Raw genomic sequence first — 19,976 nt, forward strand, 5'->3', positions numbered from 1 at the left:
CAAATCAAATTTCATGATTTCTGAGGCTGATTCAAGATAAATATTTGAATGCCAACAGCTAGAAAAACAAACAGCTGAAGGTGGCAGACTCAATGGGGATGATGCAAAATGTGCGCCTATTCGACACATTAGGCAGAAGACCAAAACAGCAGTAGGAAAATACTCCTACTAAGTAAGAATAAACAAAAGTTAAATACACCTCATACATCTATTTTTATGGCGTTATTTCATGTTGTGCGTGTAATGAGTAGCCAAGCCATCCCATGTTTCTGTGGCAGAAATGTTAAGTGACTTACTGATTAACAGGGTTTTATTTTTTAATCTCCTCAGCTGTGTTATTATATAACTATACATATATATGCACATATTCTCATATGTATTGTTATACAGGGCAAATTTACTTTAACCCTTTAATGTAATAAAAATCTAAGCATAATATTAGAGATTATTGTTTTTTTGTCAGATAGTTGCCAAATACAAACCAGTGATCTAAGTGATGTTTTTCCAATTCTCTTTTATTCTCAGCTGTCTGACATGTCATTTCCTTTCCCGATAAACAGGATATAAAGCGGTGTGCCGTGTGCCGAGCCACCTTTGACTCTGGCCTCAATTTCTGGCTTGAATGGAAATGCTATGACCTCTTTTGTGGAGTGATGTCTATTGCTAAGGAAAGAGGAAAGGACAGATCAAGGAAAAATGGTTATCTTCCACTGAGCTGTCATCCAGAGGTGCGGAGAGAGAAATTATGACGCCCGTTACAAGAGGTTTCACTCCTGACAGTATAATATGTGAACCGTGCTATATGGTGTTCATTGGCTGGGTGAGACTCGTGAAGGGAAGTGATCCATCAAAAAGGCAATGAAAGCAATAAACTAATTAGACACGGATCTCAGACCATAAATCCTGGCCTGGCCATATCAAATTGGTTACAGGCATCTTTTTTATTCTTTTCTTTTTTTTCCTTAAACAGGGCTTGTTTGACTGATCACTTTAGGTCAATTTGACATCAGCCTAACAGAGTTTAATAGTGTTTAAACAGCAGAAAAAAAGCTTTTACACAAGGCTAATGATTCCAGTTACCAAGTCCCACCAGGGTAGCTCAGGTTGTGAGTTCCTAGTAGCGATGGAGACCCTGCGATTAGTTTGTTGGACACAGACAGGAAATTAGTCAGACATGTAGAGGCTACTTCTTCCTTGACGTGCAGGCTGGGTCTGAGCCACTCACCAGGCTGTGAGCTCATATGGGTGGTGGGTGTGTGGACCGCGGTGCTCTGGGGAGTGGGGGAAACCACCTGGATGGACACATTGTTTCCAGGCTGGGGGCTTTCTGGAAGATCTGTCATAGCCGAACCCACTGGAGACAAACAAGAGATGTTCGGATACGTTTTCCAGGCAAAAAAGATCCTTACAATCTTTTAGGAATTTGACAGATTAGCTCATTTAAATAACAGGTTAAAAAAATCTTGAATGTGTTAGCCTTTAAAGAATTTAGCAGAATTATCTGTTCCTTGCATAAAGGTTTTAATGATATCAAGCGAGTTCTTTTCAAGTGCAGTTTTTTAAGCAGAATAACTTGAAAAATTATGAACAGAACACGACTGAGACAAGTGCTGACACTTTCTCACTTTCACAGCTACAACGCTACTCTGGTTGCCTCTGCTGCTGCTGTTGTTGTTATCAGTCAGTAAAGAGTGACAGCTTTGACACTGTTAAAGTAAACATATCTATGAAAAACAAAAGCCGGTATCACTTTATAACAAATAATGCTATGAAGCATTATTAACGTATTAGTAAGGTATGTGTAGTTGCTTAATTTATCATTTATATAGCATTACTACTCTTCAGTATGCCATTTATAAATATAGATATATCATTATGACTAAAATTAGGATAATTACTAGCAGCGAAAGCTGTACACAGTGTAAGAGTAACAGATGGATAAACACATCTGTATTTATAAATGTCAAACTAAGGAGGACTAATGATATATAAATGATGAATTAAGCACTCGCTAATACCTTACTAATGCCTAATAGTATGACATTATTATCAAGTGCTACCCAAGAGGCTGTCATGGAGTGCAAATTACGGTATCGTTTGCCCCTCACTCCAACCGGTCATGGCAGATGGCCACCCCTCCCTGAGCCTGGTTCTTCCTGTTAAAAGGGAGTTTTTCCTTCCCACTGTCACCAAAGAGCCTGCACATAGAGGATCATATGATTGTTGGGGTTTTCTCTGTAGTATTATTGTAGGGTCTACCTTACAATATAAAGTGCTTTGAGGTGCTTTGAGGTGACACTGTGATTCGGTGCTGTATAAATAAAATGGAATTGAATTGAACTGTTTTATTTACAAGCTAATTATTGAAAAAGTGTGATGGAATTGCGGTTTTGGAAAACTTTTTTTTTTTTTTTAAGATTTCAAAGTGCATCCGTACATATAGAGAATCCAAATATGCAGTGATGGAGCCCTTCAGTATTTTTTTGTTTTATCATCTGAGAATCATTTCCCTGATTCAGATCCCATGACTTATCTTTTAAAAAGCTGTAGTTTGGCATGGCGGGTGAAGAAAACCAAACCAAACAAAACAAAACAAGGGAGAAGGCCAAAACAATTAACAGATTTCTGTTGCTACTTAATTTCATGTTGATCTATTCAAAACAATGTCACCAACCACGTGATGTCACAAGCTGTTTTAACAGGGCTTAAACTGACGGTAAACAAGCACCAGTCAAGGACAGTCGAGGTGATTCATGAACTGCTGAGAGCTGCACCTGTCTAGTGCGATGTGACTTTTGACATATCAGTGTGTGCATGTTCTTTGCTCTTTGCCTCATTGTTTTTCTCTCCATCTCTGACTAATTCTGATTTCAGACTATGAAGCGGCAGAGGAGGTATTGTACGCCGGCTTTCTCGGGTCAAATGAGATGAGCACAGCTGTTGTGGGACTTAAAGAATGAGCGTACAGTTGGGAGGGGAGCTTCCCTAAATTATTTCTCGCTCTCTTTTTAACTCTGCAAGTGCACCAAACATGGGTCATTTATGTGTCACAGTGCAGGAAGGCGACTTCTATAACATCCAAAAAACAAAAACAGAAGAAGCCGGCAAACAAACTGCAACTTCTGTCACTTTCTGTCTTTTTTGTTCTCTCCAATTTTCATCCATTGTAGACTCAGTTGAAAAGGTTGGAAAATGGTTTCCATGCAGACTGACAGTCTGGACAGACGCTCATGCACTCTCTTACGCATGTACACCCATCCCCAGGCCCCCAGCTAGAATGTCAGGTCAGCAGTAGCAGCAGCGGCGGCGGTTAGCAGTGGCAGTGTGGCATGGCTGTCACACGCCCGTGGAAGAATGTTCGTCGGCCGCAGAGAGCGCCTTTGTTGTGTGGAATGCGTCTGTGGAAACAACCTGTGCTCATGATGCCACTGTTCTTTGTTTCTGAGCGACAAAAACTGAAACACTACCATGACTAGCGTTATTAGAGGGTGCGTGTGTTTATCATGACACACCGCCACACCCCCGTCAGATGGGCTGAAGCACGCCTCAGTGTATGAATGCTCCTGTATCTGGGTTAAATGCGAAGAGCAGAATAGATTAAATATAGATGTAATTGCTTCTTGAGGGTTTCTTTTTTAAAAACTATTTTCGTATATTATTATCATTATTATCATATATTATTATTTTACAAAGCTTACATCTGGCGGTTATTTTTATCCTCCCATCTATAAAAAGTTCACCACAAAGTGCAGTAAATTATCAGGCAATTACACAGATTAGAGCACCAAACAGAGTAAAATGTAGAGATTGTAATTATTTATGGATTCATTCAAGAAGACAATTCCCAGTATTGCTCCAAACAGTGTGATGTTGACACACATCCATCCCTATTTATTTGTGGGTAGAAGATGAGTGTTGCCTCGTTGAATATATCAGTTCCCTAAGGGGGAGACAATACGACAACATTACTGTTGAGCTGTCTGTTGTAAGCACGGTGTAATCGGATTTCTTTCCTTCTGTGTCATTAGTCCTATTGTGCATGTAGGAGTTGCACCTTCTGTATCCTTATTATCGAAATGTTTGAAATCATTTACGTGGATCCGCTGGAAAAGTAGACAGCTGCAACAATGCAAAGTAGAGAGAAGCTTCTTTTAGTCATCTTTTGTTCTTTGCCATGTGTTTTGATTTTTCTGTCCACTTGCTAACTCATTGTGATGCACCATGATGGTACAGCGTTCCAGCAGGCGCGTGGAAAAATAAATACAATGTCCCTAAAAAAAAGACCAAGAATCTACCCCCGCTAGCTGCACAAAGACAGACAACTATTCGCACACATTCAATCTGGAAGCGCCAATTAACCTAACTGCACTAAGTGTGTATGTCTTTGAGTGTGGGAATAAGCTAGAGTACCCAGAGATAACCCACAAAGACACAGGCAGAACATGCAACTTTGCATGCAACACCCCAACCAGATTGCAGATTCAAACCAAGAACCTTTTTGCTGTGAGGCTAGAATTCTGATCATTGTGCCACCATTGCTGCTCTGCTGTTTGATGCATATTCAAAAAAATGTGACTTGATTTGCATTTTTAGTAACTTCTGGAATCAGCAGGGGCAGGATGCACCTAAAGGTGTTTTTAGCTATGCTCACATGCTGAAGAAGATGAAGCGAGGACAGCAAAAGCTACACATGGATGATGGTGCATTTAGTGGTCTGCCCCCAGTTGTTTGTAAGAAAGGTCTGGGTCTGCACTGCAGGCAGGCTGTGTTTCTTCTACTACAGTGCTGGCACAGTGCTGTTATAGAGGCAGTATGTGGTTTGGCATTGTTTTGCTGAAATATGCAATGGGAGAATGTGTTGCTCTAAAACCTGTATATACCGTTTAGTATTGATGGTGCCTTTCCAAATGTGCCAGCTGCCAATTTCATACACACTGATGGGACCCCCATGCCATCAGAGATGCAGGTTTTTGAACTTAGCACTGGTCTTAAGCCGGGTGGTCCCTCTCATCTTTAGTTCACGGGATGCGCTGTCCATGTTCCAAAATAAATGTCCAATTTCAGTTTGTCTGACCACAGAGCAGTTTTCCATTTTTTCTCAGTCCATTTTAAATGAGCTTTGGTCCAAAGATGACAGCAGCATTGTTGGGTCATGTTCATATGTGGCTTCCTTTTTTTGATGATGGAGCTTTAATGTTTCTTTCATGTCCATCAAAGAATCATGCCTGTTTTTAATGCCTGGGTGACCTGAAGATCACAGGCATCCAATGCTGGTTTTCAGCCTTGTACCTTGTACACGGAGATTTCTCTTGATTGAAGTCTTTACAATTTTACATTTAGGAACATTATTCTAAAATTGGTCCACAATTTGTAGAAAGAGTTTTTGGTGAACCTCTGCCCAACTTTACTTCTGAGAACCTCTGCCTCTCTAATATGTTCTTTTTAGACCCACTTACTGACCTGCTGCCAATTAACCTAATTAGTTGCAAAATGCTCCTCCAGCTGTTTTTGTTTAGCACCGCTTACTTTTCCAGTCTTTTTTTCCCCAACATCGCCAATTTTTTAAGATGTGTTGCTGTCATGAAATTCAAAATGAGCTAAGATTTACTTAAAATGGTACATGTTATACCTCATAGGAATGTTAGTAGGTTACTCTGCAACCATCCTGACATTTCAGTCTATGTCCTGTCAAAAAAAATACAGCATTAAAATTTGAAATAAACACTTGACCATATCATCTATTTAAAATGACTTTTTGATAAAGGAGTTGTTGTTTGAGTCCACTGTATACTCAGTTTGTTTTGGTATCAAATTGGGTATCTGTATTGGTATTGTGGCATCCTCATTGGTGACTATATCAGTGAATTCAGCTCAGTATGCTAATTTGTACAAAGCACAAAGATGATAAGAATTTCATTATACTAGCCAAAGGTATCAAGCGTATGGTGATGTTAGAAGAAAAAAGTTGGAGGTTCTCCAAAGTTCTTTGGCTTCTTATGAAGCCCCCACAGAAAATCCTGTTTGTGTGCTTTTTTTTTCTATTCTTTATTACAAATAAATTTCTTTAGCTGAACTTTGCAACAGTCGTGTTTTTTTCCCTGCAAGCCTACTTGGATTTAAGAAAGTGCATGTACAGTGTACCACTCTGTTCTTATGCAAGCTTCCAAAGACAACATGTAGTCATCATCCTTTAACTCTAATGCTTGTCAGTCACAGTGGACATGGGTCTGCATTCTCAGCTGCTCTTCCCTGTCCTTCATATGTGCACAGTGCACACACAGACACACACACTCGCCACAGGCAAAGACGTACACATCACTTTACCCTCGTCTCAGACTTCATCCCCTTCCCCTCTACACTCTGTTACTCCACTCTTTCCACACATGAATCCCCCCCCCCCATCATCTGCCGTCGCTGTCACACAAGCGTAGCCTGAGCCCTCAAGACATTTTCTTTCTCTTTTTCATTTGCAATCTTCTCTCTCAATTACTTACTTTCTCCCCATGTCTGCTTCTCTTTCTCCGTCACTGCCCTCATTCTCTCTGTGTGTCACCGCTCCCAGAATCCTCATCTTTCAGCTTTAAAAATCAAAGCCCTGTTGGCGTGAATATCTCTGCAGCCGTTTATATGTGTGAAACTCTATTTGTGCACAGGCTGACACACCGCACTGTATGCGTATTTATTTTTGGAAATCTGAATATTGTATGGACTGATTTCTATGCAGTCTAGTACCTTTGTATGAATATCAGCAGCTTTTGTCAGGCACTGAAGAGAATTTGATAGTAGTAGATATAATGCTACTAGCAAGCCTGAGGGCTGGCATTCAGTGATATCATCTGAGTGTGTGTGTAAGTGTATGTGGGCTTACCTCGTCTCTCTTGTTTCGCCCAGAACTGCTTGACAGTTTTGCCAATGTCACGGGTCTCTCTCAGTTTTTTCTGCCACTGGCGCATCTCCTGAACATCTGGCTGTGCCCTGATCTATAACAATCACAGGACACGTGCAAAGGGCGCACATGCATAAATTCACATGAGCAAACATCATCAATAACTTAATTGAGCCACAAGCTAATCAGTGTTAGTAAGCTGTTAGGACTGTTTAAAGAAGGTTATTTAGAAAGTCTGTTACAGTATATGCTTTAGTTACTAACATTAAGAACATTTCCAGGGAGGGTTAAGTAAATAAATGTTCTTTTTAAATGATTATTTCATTTATTATTGGAAAAAAATATCCAAACCTACCTGAATTTTTGTGAAAAAGCCACTCCTTAAACTAGTTGTGCCACACTTGGCAGCAAGAACTACAGTCACACTTTTGCGATAACTGGCAAAGAGTCTTTTTCACTGTGGAGGAATTTTGGCCCACTTTTCTTTACGGAATTGTTTTAATTCAGCCAAATTGGAGGGTTTTTATGAACAGCCTGTTTAAAGTCATGCCAAAGCATCTCAATCAGATTCAACTCTGGACGTTGACTAGGCCACTCCGGACATTCTACTTCAGGATTTTCTGGTACAGAGCAGAATTCATGGCTCCATCAATTGTGCCAAAACCTGCTTATGTAAGCCATTTGGTCAGATCTTCATGCAAATATGTGGTCCAGTAATACTGATTGCACTGTGGTTGAAACACATACTGCAACTTACACATCTTGCCTACACCATGCTGCAAAAATAAATGAAAACAATAAGCCAAGCAAGTGATAAAATCCTATTTCCTATTTTAAATTTAATTAATTAATTTTAATGCATTTTAAAATGTTAGGCCTTACTATGAGATTAATGAAGAGCTTCTAAGGATTCACAGGAACCCTGATTCAGCCTAATCCAGGCTGTATGAATTATGCTTCTGTTCTTGGATGAAACTCCTGCAGCTGTTGTGTTTGGTTTTGTGTGTGTGTGTGTGTGTGTGTGTATGTGGGCTGCAGGACTTCCTGAAAGATTACCGAGCAAGTTTGATGTTGCAAATGTGAATAAAATATCTGTAAAGGGCTTCACCTCCTGTTCATATTTATCCCTCCTCCTTCTATTCTTCTCCCACTAACTAGTCCTCCTACTCCTCCTTTTTCTTTCCTCTATGCTCTTTGTACTCAACCATCTCTGACAGGCTTCTTTCTTCCCTGGGTGGTAGATCTCTCCTCAGATACTGTCTTTCATACTAACACATTACTCTCCCTTGATTCCCCAACACATCAGTATTTCTTCCCTCTCCATCCACCTCTCTTCACTCTGAATTCTCTCCCACCTCTCTTCTCACCAGTCTCCTTTCACTCTGCTCCATTCAACCCCAACTTTCTCCTAAGTGCCTGGTTATGTGGCAACAAAAGTGTTGCTATTGTACAAAAGTGGGTCTGTTATATAAGCCTGGTGATAGGTTTAGGAATGGGTAAAACTAGAGCGCTCCAATAGTTCATTCACGGGGTGTCACAGTGCTGCAGCAGCCTCTCTGCTGATGGGAGCAAACCATAGAAATGGAAATGAGGGGTGAGGGTCAGAGGGAGGAGGGGTGGTTAAGTCTGTTGTGTTTGCTCACCATCGCTTGTGTGCTTTATTTGTGTCTGTGTGCCATTTCTTCTCTGTCACTCTTCACTGATGTCCTCCATAAATCTTGTATTCTCCCTTTCTGCTTCTGATGCTGTCAGCTTCTCCGAAATGATGGAAATGGAGCAAAAATCAAAGTCAGTTCTTGGAAAGCTGACTTTATGAATACACTAGCTTTCTGCAGGATGCTGACAGCTTGTGTATGACAGCAGGAGACAAAGGGCTGAGTTGTGTGTGTGTGTGTGTGTGTGTGTGTGTGTGTGTGTGTGTGTGTGTGTGTGTGCGCCTGAGTTTTCTGAAGCCTGTCTGTGTGCATCAGCACAGCTGATTTGCAGGGCTAAGTTATTTTGACCCTGGGCACGAAGCCTGGTTAAGAATGTTGACGTTTTACTTGTACTGCGTGTTAGAATATATGCATCTCAACTTCATCGTTTTTCACAGTTATTTATACTCATTTGAATTCTTAGTGAAACTTCGCTAACGCATTATCTTCTTGATATAATCATACGTGCTGATGCACTGCTCACGTGGCAGAGCCTGGTTTTGTGTGCATGTGACTCAGTCCTCTCATGCTGTATGTTTGCATGAAGGCTGGGATTAGAGTGATTAGAAAAATTACCGAGACACTGCAAGGGCCACTGTTATCACACACCACATTATCCACAATTGCATACAACATTATGGTGTGCACGCACACGTTGCAGTCTCGTAACTCAGCCTTTCAAGCTGCATTCCTTTCCAGTGTAAAGCTGACTGTGAGACTGAGCTCCTCACCCGGGGAAGTGGCTGCACGACCAAGTGCATAAAGACACAGCCACAGTCTGCTTTATTTTCCCTTCACACTCCACCCATCCATCATCTTTGTGTTCACCACAGCTTCCTTCAAGGCTTAACCAGCCCAGTGACCTGTGGCCTGTATTCATGCCCCTGTAGACTGAGTCACAATAAGCAGTTGCACTGCCACCCTACTGTCCTAAAGGTAAAAAATACTTACATTTAAATAAGAACTAAGACAAATGTAGGCACAGATAAATGCACAAGTGAAAATATGAGACATCAGCCCATTTACAGGAGGGTAAGCAAGGACCAAGCCTGAGACATATCTTCTGCATGAGTGTCACTGCACGTGGTACATCAAATTGACTTAACAGCGAACCACATTTAAAACCATTCATCTATTGCTGCCCTTGGACCATTGAACTGGAATCATAGACCTACTTCTACTGTTGACTATGCAGTACTCTGGGGAGGGGCAAATGTGTGTGTGTGTGTGTGTGTGTGTGTGTGTGTGTGTGTGTGTGTGTGTGTGTGTTTCTTTCAACCAGCTCTATTCGTTTATGTCAGGAGGAATACAACTCAGCAAGTGCCCCATTTCTTAATATCTGGAGCTGCAGTACAAGAAGGAAGGAAAGGTCTATTAAAAGGCCTATGAGAAAGAACGCCGATGAAACCCAAGATTTTTGCTATTCTGTTGAATTAATTCTACTTATGTGGTGCCAATTTACAACAACAGTCACCTCAAAGCACTTTGTATAAAAATGTCAAGACCCAAGAGAGAAATAGAGAGAAAACACTTTTGAAAAGTAGCACTCCATTTTCACAAGCAGAGACGTCAGGCAGAACCAGGCTCAGGAAGTGGCAGCCATCGACCACGACCAGCTGCCGGCTGGGGATAGAGGTGACAGATAGGAGAGGAAAAGTAGAGTAGGAAAAACGACACATTCTGGAAGCAGACAAAAATTAATGCATGAGGAATGTAAAAAAAGGGAGTATCAGTGAGAAAAAAGATGTATGAGCCTTTTAAAAAAGTTTTTAAGATGACATCATCAATTGTTAATAAAATACACTGCATGTGTTCACACTCTGCATACGGAGTTAGCATCGGCTAAAACAGTGTTGAAACATGCACAAGAAAGAACGTTTTTCACTGTTTGGTTGCAAAGTTGTATAAAGCCTACTATATGTCATATACGTGGTACAGTGTATACACTGCATAATGACACCAACGCTGTCTTGGACTGGACAAAGCTAGAAGTACTCTGGCTGGTTGCAGCTAGCTAACTAACTGCCTTACATCATCCTTCACTAGAAAACATCAAGTTAACTTTTTACATTTTAGCCATTCTAAGTGTCACAAAACCAGATTTATCCAGGAGGTGGTCATTGGGTAACAAGATAGGGCTGGCAATTAGTTAGCCAATGAATGCCGAATTTCACGGTCAGCTCTGGCCAACGCTTATCACATCTGGTTTCAAAACAACAAAATCATGACAATGAAAACACTTCGAAGTTTCAAAATAGGACAGGTGATGTCACGGTGGCTACATCCTTGTTTTATACTGTGTGTGGTTGTATCAGACTTTTCATCTACCAAACTCTCCAGTGGAAATCAACTGATGGTATTTGTTTCAAGTTTTCACTACAGAAAAAGGACCCTCCCCCTCCCCCCAAAAAAACTGACTTAGGTTTGATTTTTTCTTTTTTTTTCCAGTCAGATAAAAGGTGCGCTGCAGCTGAGATAAGGCCAGCCACATAAATAAATCTGCAACTGGAGCCAGTGGAAATGGCAGTGATGATGATAAAGGGCAAAGCTACCAGACCACAACCCACTAATATTGACAGTCTAATTGCAATGGGAATTTATTACACTACAGCCACACTACTCTAGCTCAGCTGAATAATCCTGAGAAGTCTTAGTGATCAGAGGAGACTGTGTATGTGTCCATGCTTGCACATCAGTGTGCATTAGAGTAGCAGGCATGGATGAATGGATTATAGTTAGGTTAAGGTACACGGTGTAAAGAAGATTATATAATATGTTTAGACCTAGGAGCTCTTAACAGTTATACGTGAGTGAAACAAAAGACAAACGCACTGTCTGGGTCATGAGTTTGCATCTGTGTCTATGTGTGTTTGTGTGTGCGTCTGTGTGCACTCCAGCACTGCTCTGCTTCAGCCCTCAGCGTTTTGATGAAAGAGATTAATAATGGAGGGATAAAATTCCACTCTACAAAAATACTCTCATGCCCCTTCCTAGTCTTCAGTCTGTCTGTCTTTCTTACCAGAACACTCACGCACACACGCACGCACACACACACACACACACCCTCTGCAGTCAGCGCTGCGTCAAGCTGGTTATATAACAGCCGAGGGTGTAAGTGTGAGGGGGGGAATGGGGTGCGTGTGGAGGCAGATGGGGGTGAAGTGAACAGAGTGCACTGATCTTATACTGACTATATATTACAGGAAAATCCCACAATCCTATTATGCTCTAATAAACTATCCTCAAGCACATAAAATCAGACAGAGAGGCAGATTTGAGTGAAACATTCCTTGGAATTCTTTACTTAGAAATTAGATTTGTGAGCTACGACATCTTGATTGCACGCTGGTGTAAGAATAATTCTGTAACAGTTATGTTTAATGATCCCAGTAGAAGTTTAACAAGGCACTGGTGCTTTACAGTTCACTCGGTTTGTGCTGACGTGCTGGTCCCTCCTCTGCTGCCCACTCCGCTGTTAACTGCCGTTTTTCTCAAGTCAAGGTGAGAGCAGTCGAAACACACTACAGTGCCTGTCAGGACCAAACAAAAATTCTGCTCCGCTCCATGTAGCCTAAATAAGTCATGATCCTAGAGGCGTCTTCCAAGAGGCCAACACTCAGCTGCAGACCCTGATTGTGCTGCATCTCTCTCCCTTTTCCCACCCCCTAGAAGAACTGCATCTTCCTACTCTGACACCACTTTGCAACATCAGCTCGCCTCTTTCCTCCCGTTTGCCATCCATGCGAAAGTGTTCCAAACATAGACCAACCATCATCCTTCCTCATAATCCTCCCATTCCCTCACTCTGTCTCTACCCACTCTCTCTCTCTCTTTCCCTGAATCCCTTGGGGTGTTCAGCTGCAGTCCTATCAGTGGCCCTGCTGAACCTCTTATTTCAGGGTAAACATACAGCAAGGAGTGACAGACAGCTGGCTCACTGCTGCCACCACATGTGGGCAGAGATCAATTAGATTTTGTTGTTCATGGAGAAAATAAAAAAGGCAAATAAGAGGGAGTGCTGCCCTCTGCTGGTGCCCCAGCAGTTCACGACACACATTCGATCCATCTTTTTTTATGCCCGCATCCACACTTTTATCTTCAGGCCCACATGTGCAAGAACATTTTCAAATCATTCAAATGTAATGCAATTGTCCACGTCGGTGCAGCTGGCAATTTTCCTCTCAGTGGTTTGTGCAGCCACACTAAGGCTGAATCCTCCCACAAGCACTTCGGATAAGAAACGCACAAAATAAGAGGTTCTGTCAAGACAAACAAAACATGACCCTTGCTTATCCTTACACCACAGGAGCTGGCGTTTATCTGTGTGTGTGTGCGTGCGTGCGTGTGTGTGAGGGAGAAAGAGTGACAGAGAGAGATGCTGCTGTTTGCCTCTGGAAGTGTCTGTGCATATCTATTTATATCACAGCACAGAGTGCTTCAGACCACAACACCCACACAGGAGGGATTTAAAGCCTGGCATCACTGATGACATAATCAAGCTGCTGAATGAAACTGCAGCCCCTGTGGAAGAGGGGGCTCTTTAAGGGGATGGGATTATACAACAAGACTGACAACAACAAGACTGTTGGCCGATGCACGCTTAGCGGGAGCCTATTGTAGCCTAACAGACACGCACATACACAGGGTCGCTGTGCTCTTGTGGGATGATTGCCGGACTCCTACACACTTTCTTCTTCAAAATGTTATCTTATGTCCACACTGTGAATTCTTTGATGAGTTTGTGAAGTTGGTCAAGGAGGCAAAGCTAAAGTTGTGTGTCAGTGAAATGTAAAATGCATCCAAGACTATGCAATGCAACCTCTTCATTCCATAAAACGTCCCTCAGTTCTTAAAGTTTAGGTTTCCTGTTTATTTTTTCACACTTTTTGGTGCTTTTCAGACCTGTCATTCTGCAAACCCCAGCCCTCTTTATAAATGTTGGGACAGAAAGCCTGTAAAAAGCACTCAGCTTCCAGTCATGTCCAACATACCTTGTATCCTCTCCAGAAAGCCTGGATGAGCAGAGCAGCCTCGCACTCAGTGAGCCGCAGAAACAGAGGAGTGGGCGGCCTGGGACTGGAGGATGGAAGGAAATGGAAAAGAAAGAGTGATGAGACAAGAAAGGAGAGCGTGCATGGAGTTTTTGTGTGTGTGTGTGTCATAGCTTATAGTTGCTTTGTGCTATAAACCATAGATGTCAAACATATTTTACATCGTGGGCCCATTACATCCCACTTTGATTTTAAAGTGGGCCAAACCAGTGAAACGTGGTGTTGTAAGATTGGCCGTGGGGGAGCTCTTTATCATGCTGCAAAACGTTGGAAGATAGAATTAAAAGTCCTAAATTTATGCTCACCTTCACATTTTCTAGAATTGCCCATTGGGCCAGATTGAAGTCTTTGGAGGGCTGATTCTGGCCCTCGGGCCTTATGTTGGACACCTCTGCTACAGACACTGGATTAAAAACTGTACACTGTATGTTTTTGTACAATAACTTCAGTACATGTTATGAAAATTTCACGTTATTTTACAAATACTAAAGCTAAGAATATTCCCTTGAAATGTTTATTCTATTTTAGTCAGTTTTGCAACTTCTAGCATTTTTATTTTATTCTCGTTTACTAAAATGTTTTTTCACACCCAGTTTTAGTTTCGTCTTTGTTAGCTATAATAACCATGGTGTGCAAACTGAAGAGATACTCACTGCATCCCAAGCCAGTCCTTGACAAAGGGGATGTCATGAAAGCTCACTGGTTCCTGTCCACTCCTGCGAGGGTTATGGCTGAGGAAGGATAAAAACGTGAAACGTGCAGTGTTTCACATACACAGCACTTTCAATGTGACATCAGAGAGAATCTATGTGGTGAGGTGAGGGTAGTACTACAGAGTGCAGAGTGAGGTGTGTGTAGGAGGACTCTTACTTGTAGAGCCACTCAGTCAGAAAGTCACATGGGTTAAACGCTGTTATTTTCCTCTGAAATAAAAAAGAGACTGCCCTACATTCAGCATCTCCCTTGACTATAAAGCACAACTATTTCAGCAGCAAAATGTACAAGCGTTAAAACAACAAAGCTCCCATTTTGGTGTCTGTCAGCACTGAATTGTTTTTTAGATCCCTCTACTGGTTAATTATTCCTGTACAGCATTTAAATTTATCAGACTGCCACCCAATGTCAGGTTCATGGCACAGATGCACTAAACTAATTACTCTTAAATATTAAAATATTATTGCTGTTATCCGTGAACTTTCAAATTTACCATTTTCCTAAAGAAAAGCAGAAAAAAACAATAAAATTAATTATTAGCTTTTGATTAAGATGTCAAATTATGGTTATTTACTTCCTGAACAGAAAAAAAAATATTTTAGTGGTTGATTTTTATCCTTGATTAATTTCTGATTTCTCAGAGGTCCAATTGTAGGATTACAATTGATTTTTATTAAAGACACTTAGACCTTAAAGCAGCCATTTTTCTGGGCTTCTCTTAGCAAAGCCTCCAGTCCAGGTACCAACACTGGAAACACTTTCTTCTCCAAGAAACGCGTGACAGGATCTGACACAAGCACAACATTTTAAAGACAGAGAATTATAATGATGGCAAATATGTATTAATACTTACAGTTTCACATTACAGGGAGAGCAGCTATGTATCTTACTTTCAGGGACTTGGGGAAAAGGTGTAGTTTCAGCAGTTGGGGGGCGATTCTGCCGTGAAGGATGAGGTCCTTCTAATGCAGAGTATCCAGGGAGAGCACAGCAAACATCGGGCTCAAAGTCTCTGAGAAGATCATCCATAAGTACCTAACCAAAGCAATCATTCAACTTTCATGAACAATTTAGACTTCAAAAATAGTTTAAAAAATAATTTATTTTATAGTTTTCTGTTATAAACCATATAAAAATAGAGGAGCTATTTTGCACTTCAAGCAATATTTATAAACCCCCATCAGTTAGGTTCACATTTTGTCTCAGGGCAGCTGCAATTTACACATCACATGTATGTGTTAGGGTTTTGCGCATGACGGAGAATGCATTTGAATACCCAGCTGGCCCAGTTATCTCAAACGAGGCTGACACAGGATCCAGATTAAATCCCACAGATTTGTATTTGCACACATCACGTCGTCTGTGTGTACTTACGCTGTGCCGGGAGAGCTGGGTGCTCACAGAGCTGGCCTCTGTCCACGCAGGGCTGGGACCGCTGTGCTGTTCGGCCTCAAACTCTACAAAGACACAGTGAACACGTGAACCTTTGTTTTTCTGTTTCACCACAGGGACAAACAGATCAGGCCGTACCTTCACACATTTTCTGCAAAAATTATTTCTTAGTACAGATGATCTCTGCCATTATCTATGTTAACTCAAGCGGTTGCCATGGAGTCACCGGTAGGTGTGCTCACGTGACTTCCGGTGTAAACAAGTCCGACACAGCGAAAATATACTGAAACGATGCAATGCATAGAAAATAAACCGAGTCGGGGAGGGGGGGTTGGCCCTAAAATGCTACTGCTGCTTTTGTAGTTCTCATATCTTTGTTTTAAACTTTCAGCTGTTGCAAAATTAGGAAAATGACTTCTAGTTTCCATGTAACCACTGGAGGGCAGCAGATAACTACCCACATGTATCGATCATATAACTCTTAGATTAATGATAGGAGTTAAGGAGAAATAATCCTATAAAGGCGTATTTACCTAACAATACTGCGAGACTCAGAAAGAAATAGCTCAGCAAAGACACACTGAATAATGGCAGTCACTAAATAGTATGCCGTGTTTTTTAGTTTGTTTCCTAACAATAATAAAGGAGTCAACGTGCGTAAAAAAAGAAGACGACCGTTTTTGAATAATAAAGTACTATGCAAGTTTTGAGAGACCACTCATTTCTATAAATTTTGCTTCCAAGGAGACAGACTTTCTTGTACAGGTTATCAGAAAGTCTTTCAAAGCTTTTCTTTAGACACTGGCTGCTTTTTCACTAAACACAGACCTATGATTCATTCACAAACCTAACTCCAGGGATGAACCAGAGCTGTGCCTACAGTCGATTCTAAAAAATGCCAAAGATAACACAGCTTATAGCATTTTTGCACCAGCAAGGTGACTCCCAAAGAGCAACTGGCCAAAACTTTCTATCTGTAAAATACAGCAGAGGCCCTGCCCCAGTCTGGGGTCAGTTTCAGCCAATGATGTTGAAGATCTTGTCAAAACTGATGGAATTATGAATGCAGAAAAGTACAATCAGATTTTGATCTACAATGCAATACCATCTGGAAAAAAACTTGGCAGCAGCTTCATTTTTCAGCATGACAATGATCCAGAACACACTGCCAATGCAGTACAAGCGTACTTGGATGGACAAAAAAAAACAAAAAACCAAAGACACACAGACACACAATGAAACACTATCAGTCATGGATTGGCCTCCCCAGAGCCCAGAGGTCAACATTATTGAAGCAGTGTGGGATCATGTCGATAGATAACAGAACAAAAGGCAGCCAACATCCAAAGAAAAGCTTTGAATGTCCTTAAAGAAGCCTGGAGAACTATTCCTGAAGACTGATTAAACAAAATTACAAGAAACCTTGGCTCAGAGAGATCAGGTGGTCATACCAAATATTGACGTTCAAGCTCATTAGAACTGTGCAAACTATGTTTTTGCCTCATACTCTATTTTTGCATTTCATGTATTTCTAATTTTCCTCTTAAAATATGAAGAGATGAGCAGTAAAGACTTTTGTACGTGATTATATATGCCTCAAAAGTATTAAGGTAAAACACATGCATATTATTTTTGGTTAACTCAGAATTACTCAGGCCTGTTGATCCTCAGATTTTTGCGTGTAGATGCTCCTGCTAAATGATGATGTAAAAGATCAAACAAACAACAACATATTTACTTAACCGTTTCCGCTGTGAATATAAACGAGGAAAAGTTAGAGCTCATCATAGTAATTTTTAGGCATGATGTATTTATTTCTTCAAAATTAAAGTCTTTATTGGAATATATTCCAAAGCAGTTAAGTCATCTCATGACTGAACAAAAATAGCCATTTATCTTTAAAAAAACAAAACAAAACAAACAAACAAAAGAACTAAGATGGTTCCAAAATGCACTGAACAGCTTTTAACAAAATATACATTGCAGGAAGTCTTACCTTGCAGCCACTAATTGACTTGTTAATAAATAAGATTGTGAACAAAAGTCTTTTTTTTTCCTTTTTACACATAACAATTTAGACTTTCCCGTATTTTGAACCAAAATTGATGAGAGAACCCTTAATTTTAAAGAAATTGTGAAGACCCGTGCCACAAACATTTGTCTAACAAGTTCTTGCAGAGCACCCTCTAAAATGAACACCCCCAAAAATCAAATCAAAGAAGTAAAACACCACGAGTAACAGAAGAAATAATAGTAGTACAATAATAATGACAGGATATTGGTTTTTTATAAAGCAACACTGATAAAAGGAGATATTATAAAGGATCAGCGCATCAGCTATCAACAATAAAATATACAGATTACATTCCTTCAGGGTTTTCAGAATAGTGGGAGCTCATGTGAGGAGGACGATTAACTGAGCTAGAGGGAGACAGTGAAGCTCTTCTTGATAGAAGCAGAACAGAAAAAGCGAAATTATTGACAGGAGTAGTTCAACATTGGTAATTTCATGGTGTAAAAACTACGAGTCTCTACATAATGAGACGTATAGTGAGTATCCTCCTAATACTTTAGTCACATAGAGCTCAGGTCAGTGGTTTTATAATGTTGCTGTGTAGTTAAAGGAAACTTGCATCAAAGCCGCCGCTTCAGAAAACATTCAGCGCTTATCCATAGGCAGCATGTTCAGTTCCAAAATAAAAGTCTTAGTTATGGCTATATGGAAGCATGAAGCCAAGATTAGAATGTAGTGGATATAACGCATCGAGTGCAGACCTGCAGACTGCCCAAAACAGTTCTGTAGGAGTCACTGTGGAGACATGACAACAAATTGAAGTGACATGCCTGGATATCATCTCAGGCAAAGGTGCAGTGGTCTTCATCCTGAAAATAGTACTCTGATGTGAAACTTTTAAAAAATAAAAGTTAAACAGAGATAAGAAGAAAAATCAGACAGATATGGTGTGTGAAGAATTGGTGGAGATGAGTCTGTAACCCCGCCCCCCTCCTTATGTCAAGCATCCACCTTCTTGTTGAAGGTGTTGAGGAGGGACTGGTGGGTTTGTTGGCTCCCGCGAGCCTTGGTGCCCTCAGGGGTGGGGGCTGATTCAGTGCAAGAGGCCTTGAAAAGGGTACCAGTGGGACTTAGCTTCTTCTGTGGTTCAAATTCTCCCAATCTTTAACAGTCTTCATCCAAACTTTCCTGTGATTCTTTCAAAATTACGCAAAAAACTACGTTCATGACTCGGTCTGAGCACAATGCTTTAAACAATCCACATCTTCTTTGCTTTTCATACAAAAACATCCACAAACTTCCTGCAGAGTCCCTTCAGTTTTACGGGTTTAAGTCAATGAGAGCTATGTACAGATGGGGTGGTGCATCATATATAAGTGAGTATGGTTGTGGTGGTGGTTGGTTCAGTGAGGTCTAGGTTCTCCGTGGACTCTGAAGCGGTACAGGCAGGTGTATTCGGGGTGACCCCAGTTGGACAACACCCTCACTTCGATTATCTGGAACGTCTTGTCATTCTCCTCCTGAGGGGAAAAAAAGTGGAAGATTTCAGGAACTGCTGACAAACATTGAGGTGATTATTATTACTATTTTTACATTTCTAATCATGTTAAGAAGTGCCTCCAAAGTTACCATAACCGGGAAGATCTGCAGTGACTCCCCATCGTCCTGGTATGTGTAGTGTCCCAGCAGCTTTCCCTCTTCTTGGTACTCATCATCTAGACCCTGAACACAAACAAGCAGCCTGTGATCACCTGGGATGTTTGCTTTAGAGTAGAAGGTGTCTCATTACATGGTTTTCGTTGGTGTGTTTCTTACAAAGACTGTGAAGTTGCGTGGGGCGCTGGTGATGTTTCCAGTTGGGGAGAGGGTCTTGGGGATGTGCTCCACAGCAAAGGATGTGGGCAGGATCCTCAGGGACAGCCGGATCACCAGATAGCCCTGAGAGCCTTTAAACGCCCAGCAGTTTCCAGGATACACATCAGGCTAGTGGAGGAGTGAGAGAGACTGGCTTTTAGATCAGCAGATTCTATCTATTTACTGGTTATATTTGGTGCAACGCAACTTTATTCAGCTCATGGCGAGGCTCACCTGAATGACAACACGTGGAGACTGGGAGAAGTACCAGAGTGGCAGGCCAAACAGACTCATGAGGGCCGTCTTGGTTTCATAGGTCTCAGAGCAGCGGGTACTGAGGATGCTGCCACCTTAACACACACACACACACA

General features: G+C 41.2%; 2 protein-coding genes across 11 annotated transcripts in view; both read right to left on the bottom strand.

The window, feature by feature from the left end:
• Nucleotides 1-889: 889 nt before the first annotated feature.
• On the bottom strand, nt 890-15,999 carry iqck (IQ motif containing K). 2 transcript variants are annotated; one of them, XM_005734681.1, is made up of 10 exons: nt 15,876-15,998; nt 15,720-15,802; nt 15,236-15,380; nt 15,035-15,132; nt 14,502-14,554; nt 14,285-14,362; nt 13,572-13,656; nt 6,869-6,980; nt 1,226-1,354; nt 890-1,132 (listed from the first exon to the last, which is right to left on the bottom strand). In XM_005734681.1, exons 1-10 carry the CDS (start codon nt 15,883-15,885, stop codon nt 1,077-1,079), a joined length of 849 nt encoding a protein of 282 aa, XP_005734738.1. In that variant the 5' UTR covers nt 15,886-15,998; the 3' UTR covers nt 890-1,076. The 2 variants fall into 2 exon arrangements, with proteins under 2 accessions (XP_005734738.1, XP_013766693.1); XM_013911239.1 differs by lacking the exons at nt 890-1,132; nt 1,226-1,354 and adding an exon at nt 5,630-5,685 and having other exon boundaries at nt 15,876-15,999.
• A 1,548-nt stretch (nt 16,000-17,547) lies between these two features.
• sun1b (Sad1 and UNC84 domain containing 1b) overlaps nt 17,548-19,976 on the bottom strand; it is a 27,883-nt gene continuing 25,454 nt past the window's right edge. For all 9 annotated transcript variants that reach the window (XM_005734688.1, XM_005734683.1, XM_005734685.1 and 6 more), the window contains 4 exons: nt 19,840-19,955; nt 19,567-19,734; nt 19,381-19,473; nt 17,548-19,271 (listed from right to left, as the gene is read on the bottom strand). In XM_005734688.1, the coding sequence (XP_005734745.1) occupies nt 19,155-19,271; nt 19,381-19,473; nt 19,567-19,734; nt 19,840-19,955 (494 nt within the window). In that variant the 3' untranslated portion in view covers nt 17,548-19,154. The remainder of the gene's footprint in view (nt 19,272-19,380; nt 19,474-19,566; nt 19,735-19,839; nt 19,956-19,976) is intronic.

Source organism: Pundamilia nyererei, unplaced genomic scaffold (genome assembly GCF_000239375.1).
Source record: "Pundamilia nyererei isolate P.nyererei 1_Seehausen unplaced genomic scaffold, PunNye1.0 scaffold00059, whole genome shotgun sequence".
Taxonomy (NCBI): Eukaryota; Metazoa; Chordata; class Actinopteri; order Cichliformes; family Cichlidae; genus Pundamilia; species Pundamilia nyererei.

Bases quoted from the DNA above. Each gene is read 5' to 3' on its own strand.
- iqck (XM_005734681.1), bottom strand. The intron at 14,363-14,501 runs GTAAGAGTCCTC...ATCCTTCCTCAG, and splicing joins CTGACTGAGTGGCTCTACAA to CCATAACCCTCGCAGGAGTG. The intron at 6,981-13,571 runs GTATGTTGGACA...TGATTGTTATAG, and splicing joins CTTTCTGGAGAGGATACAAG to ATCAGGGCACAGCCAGATGT.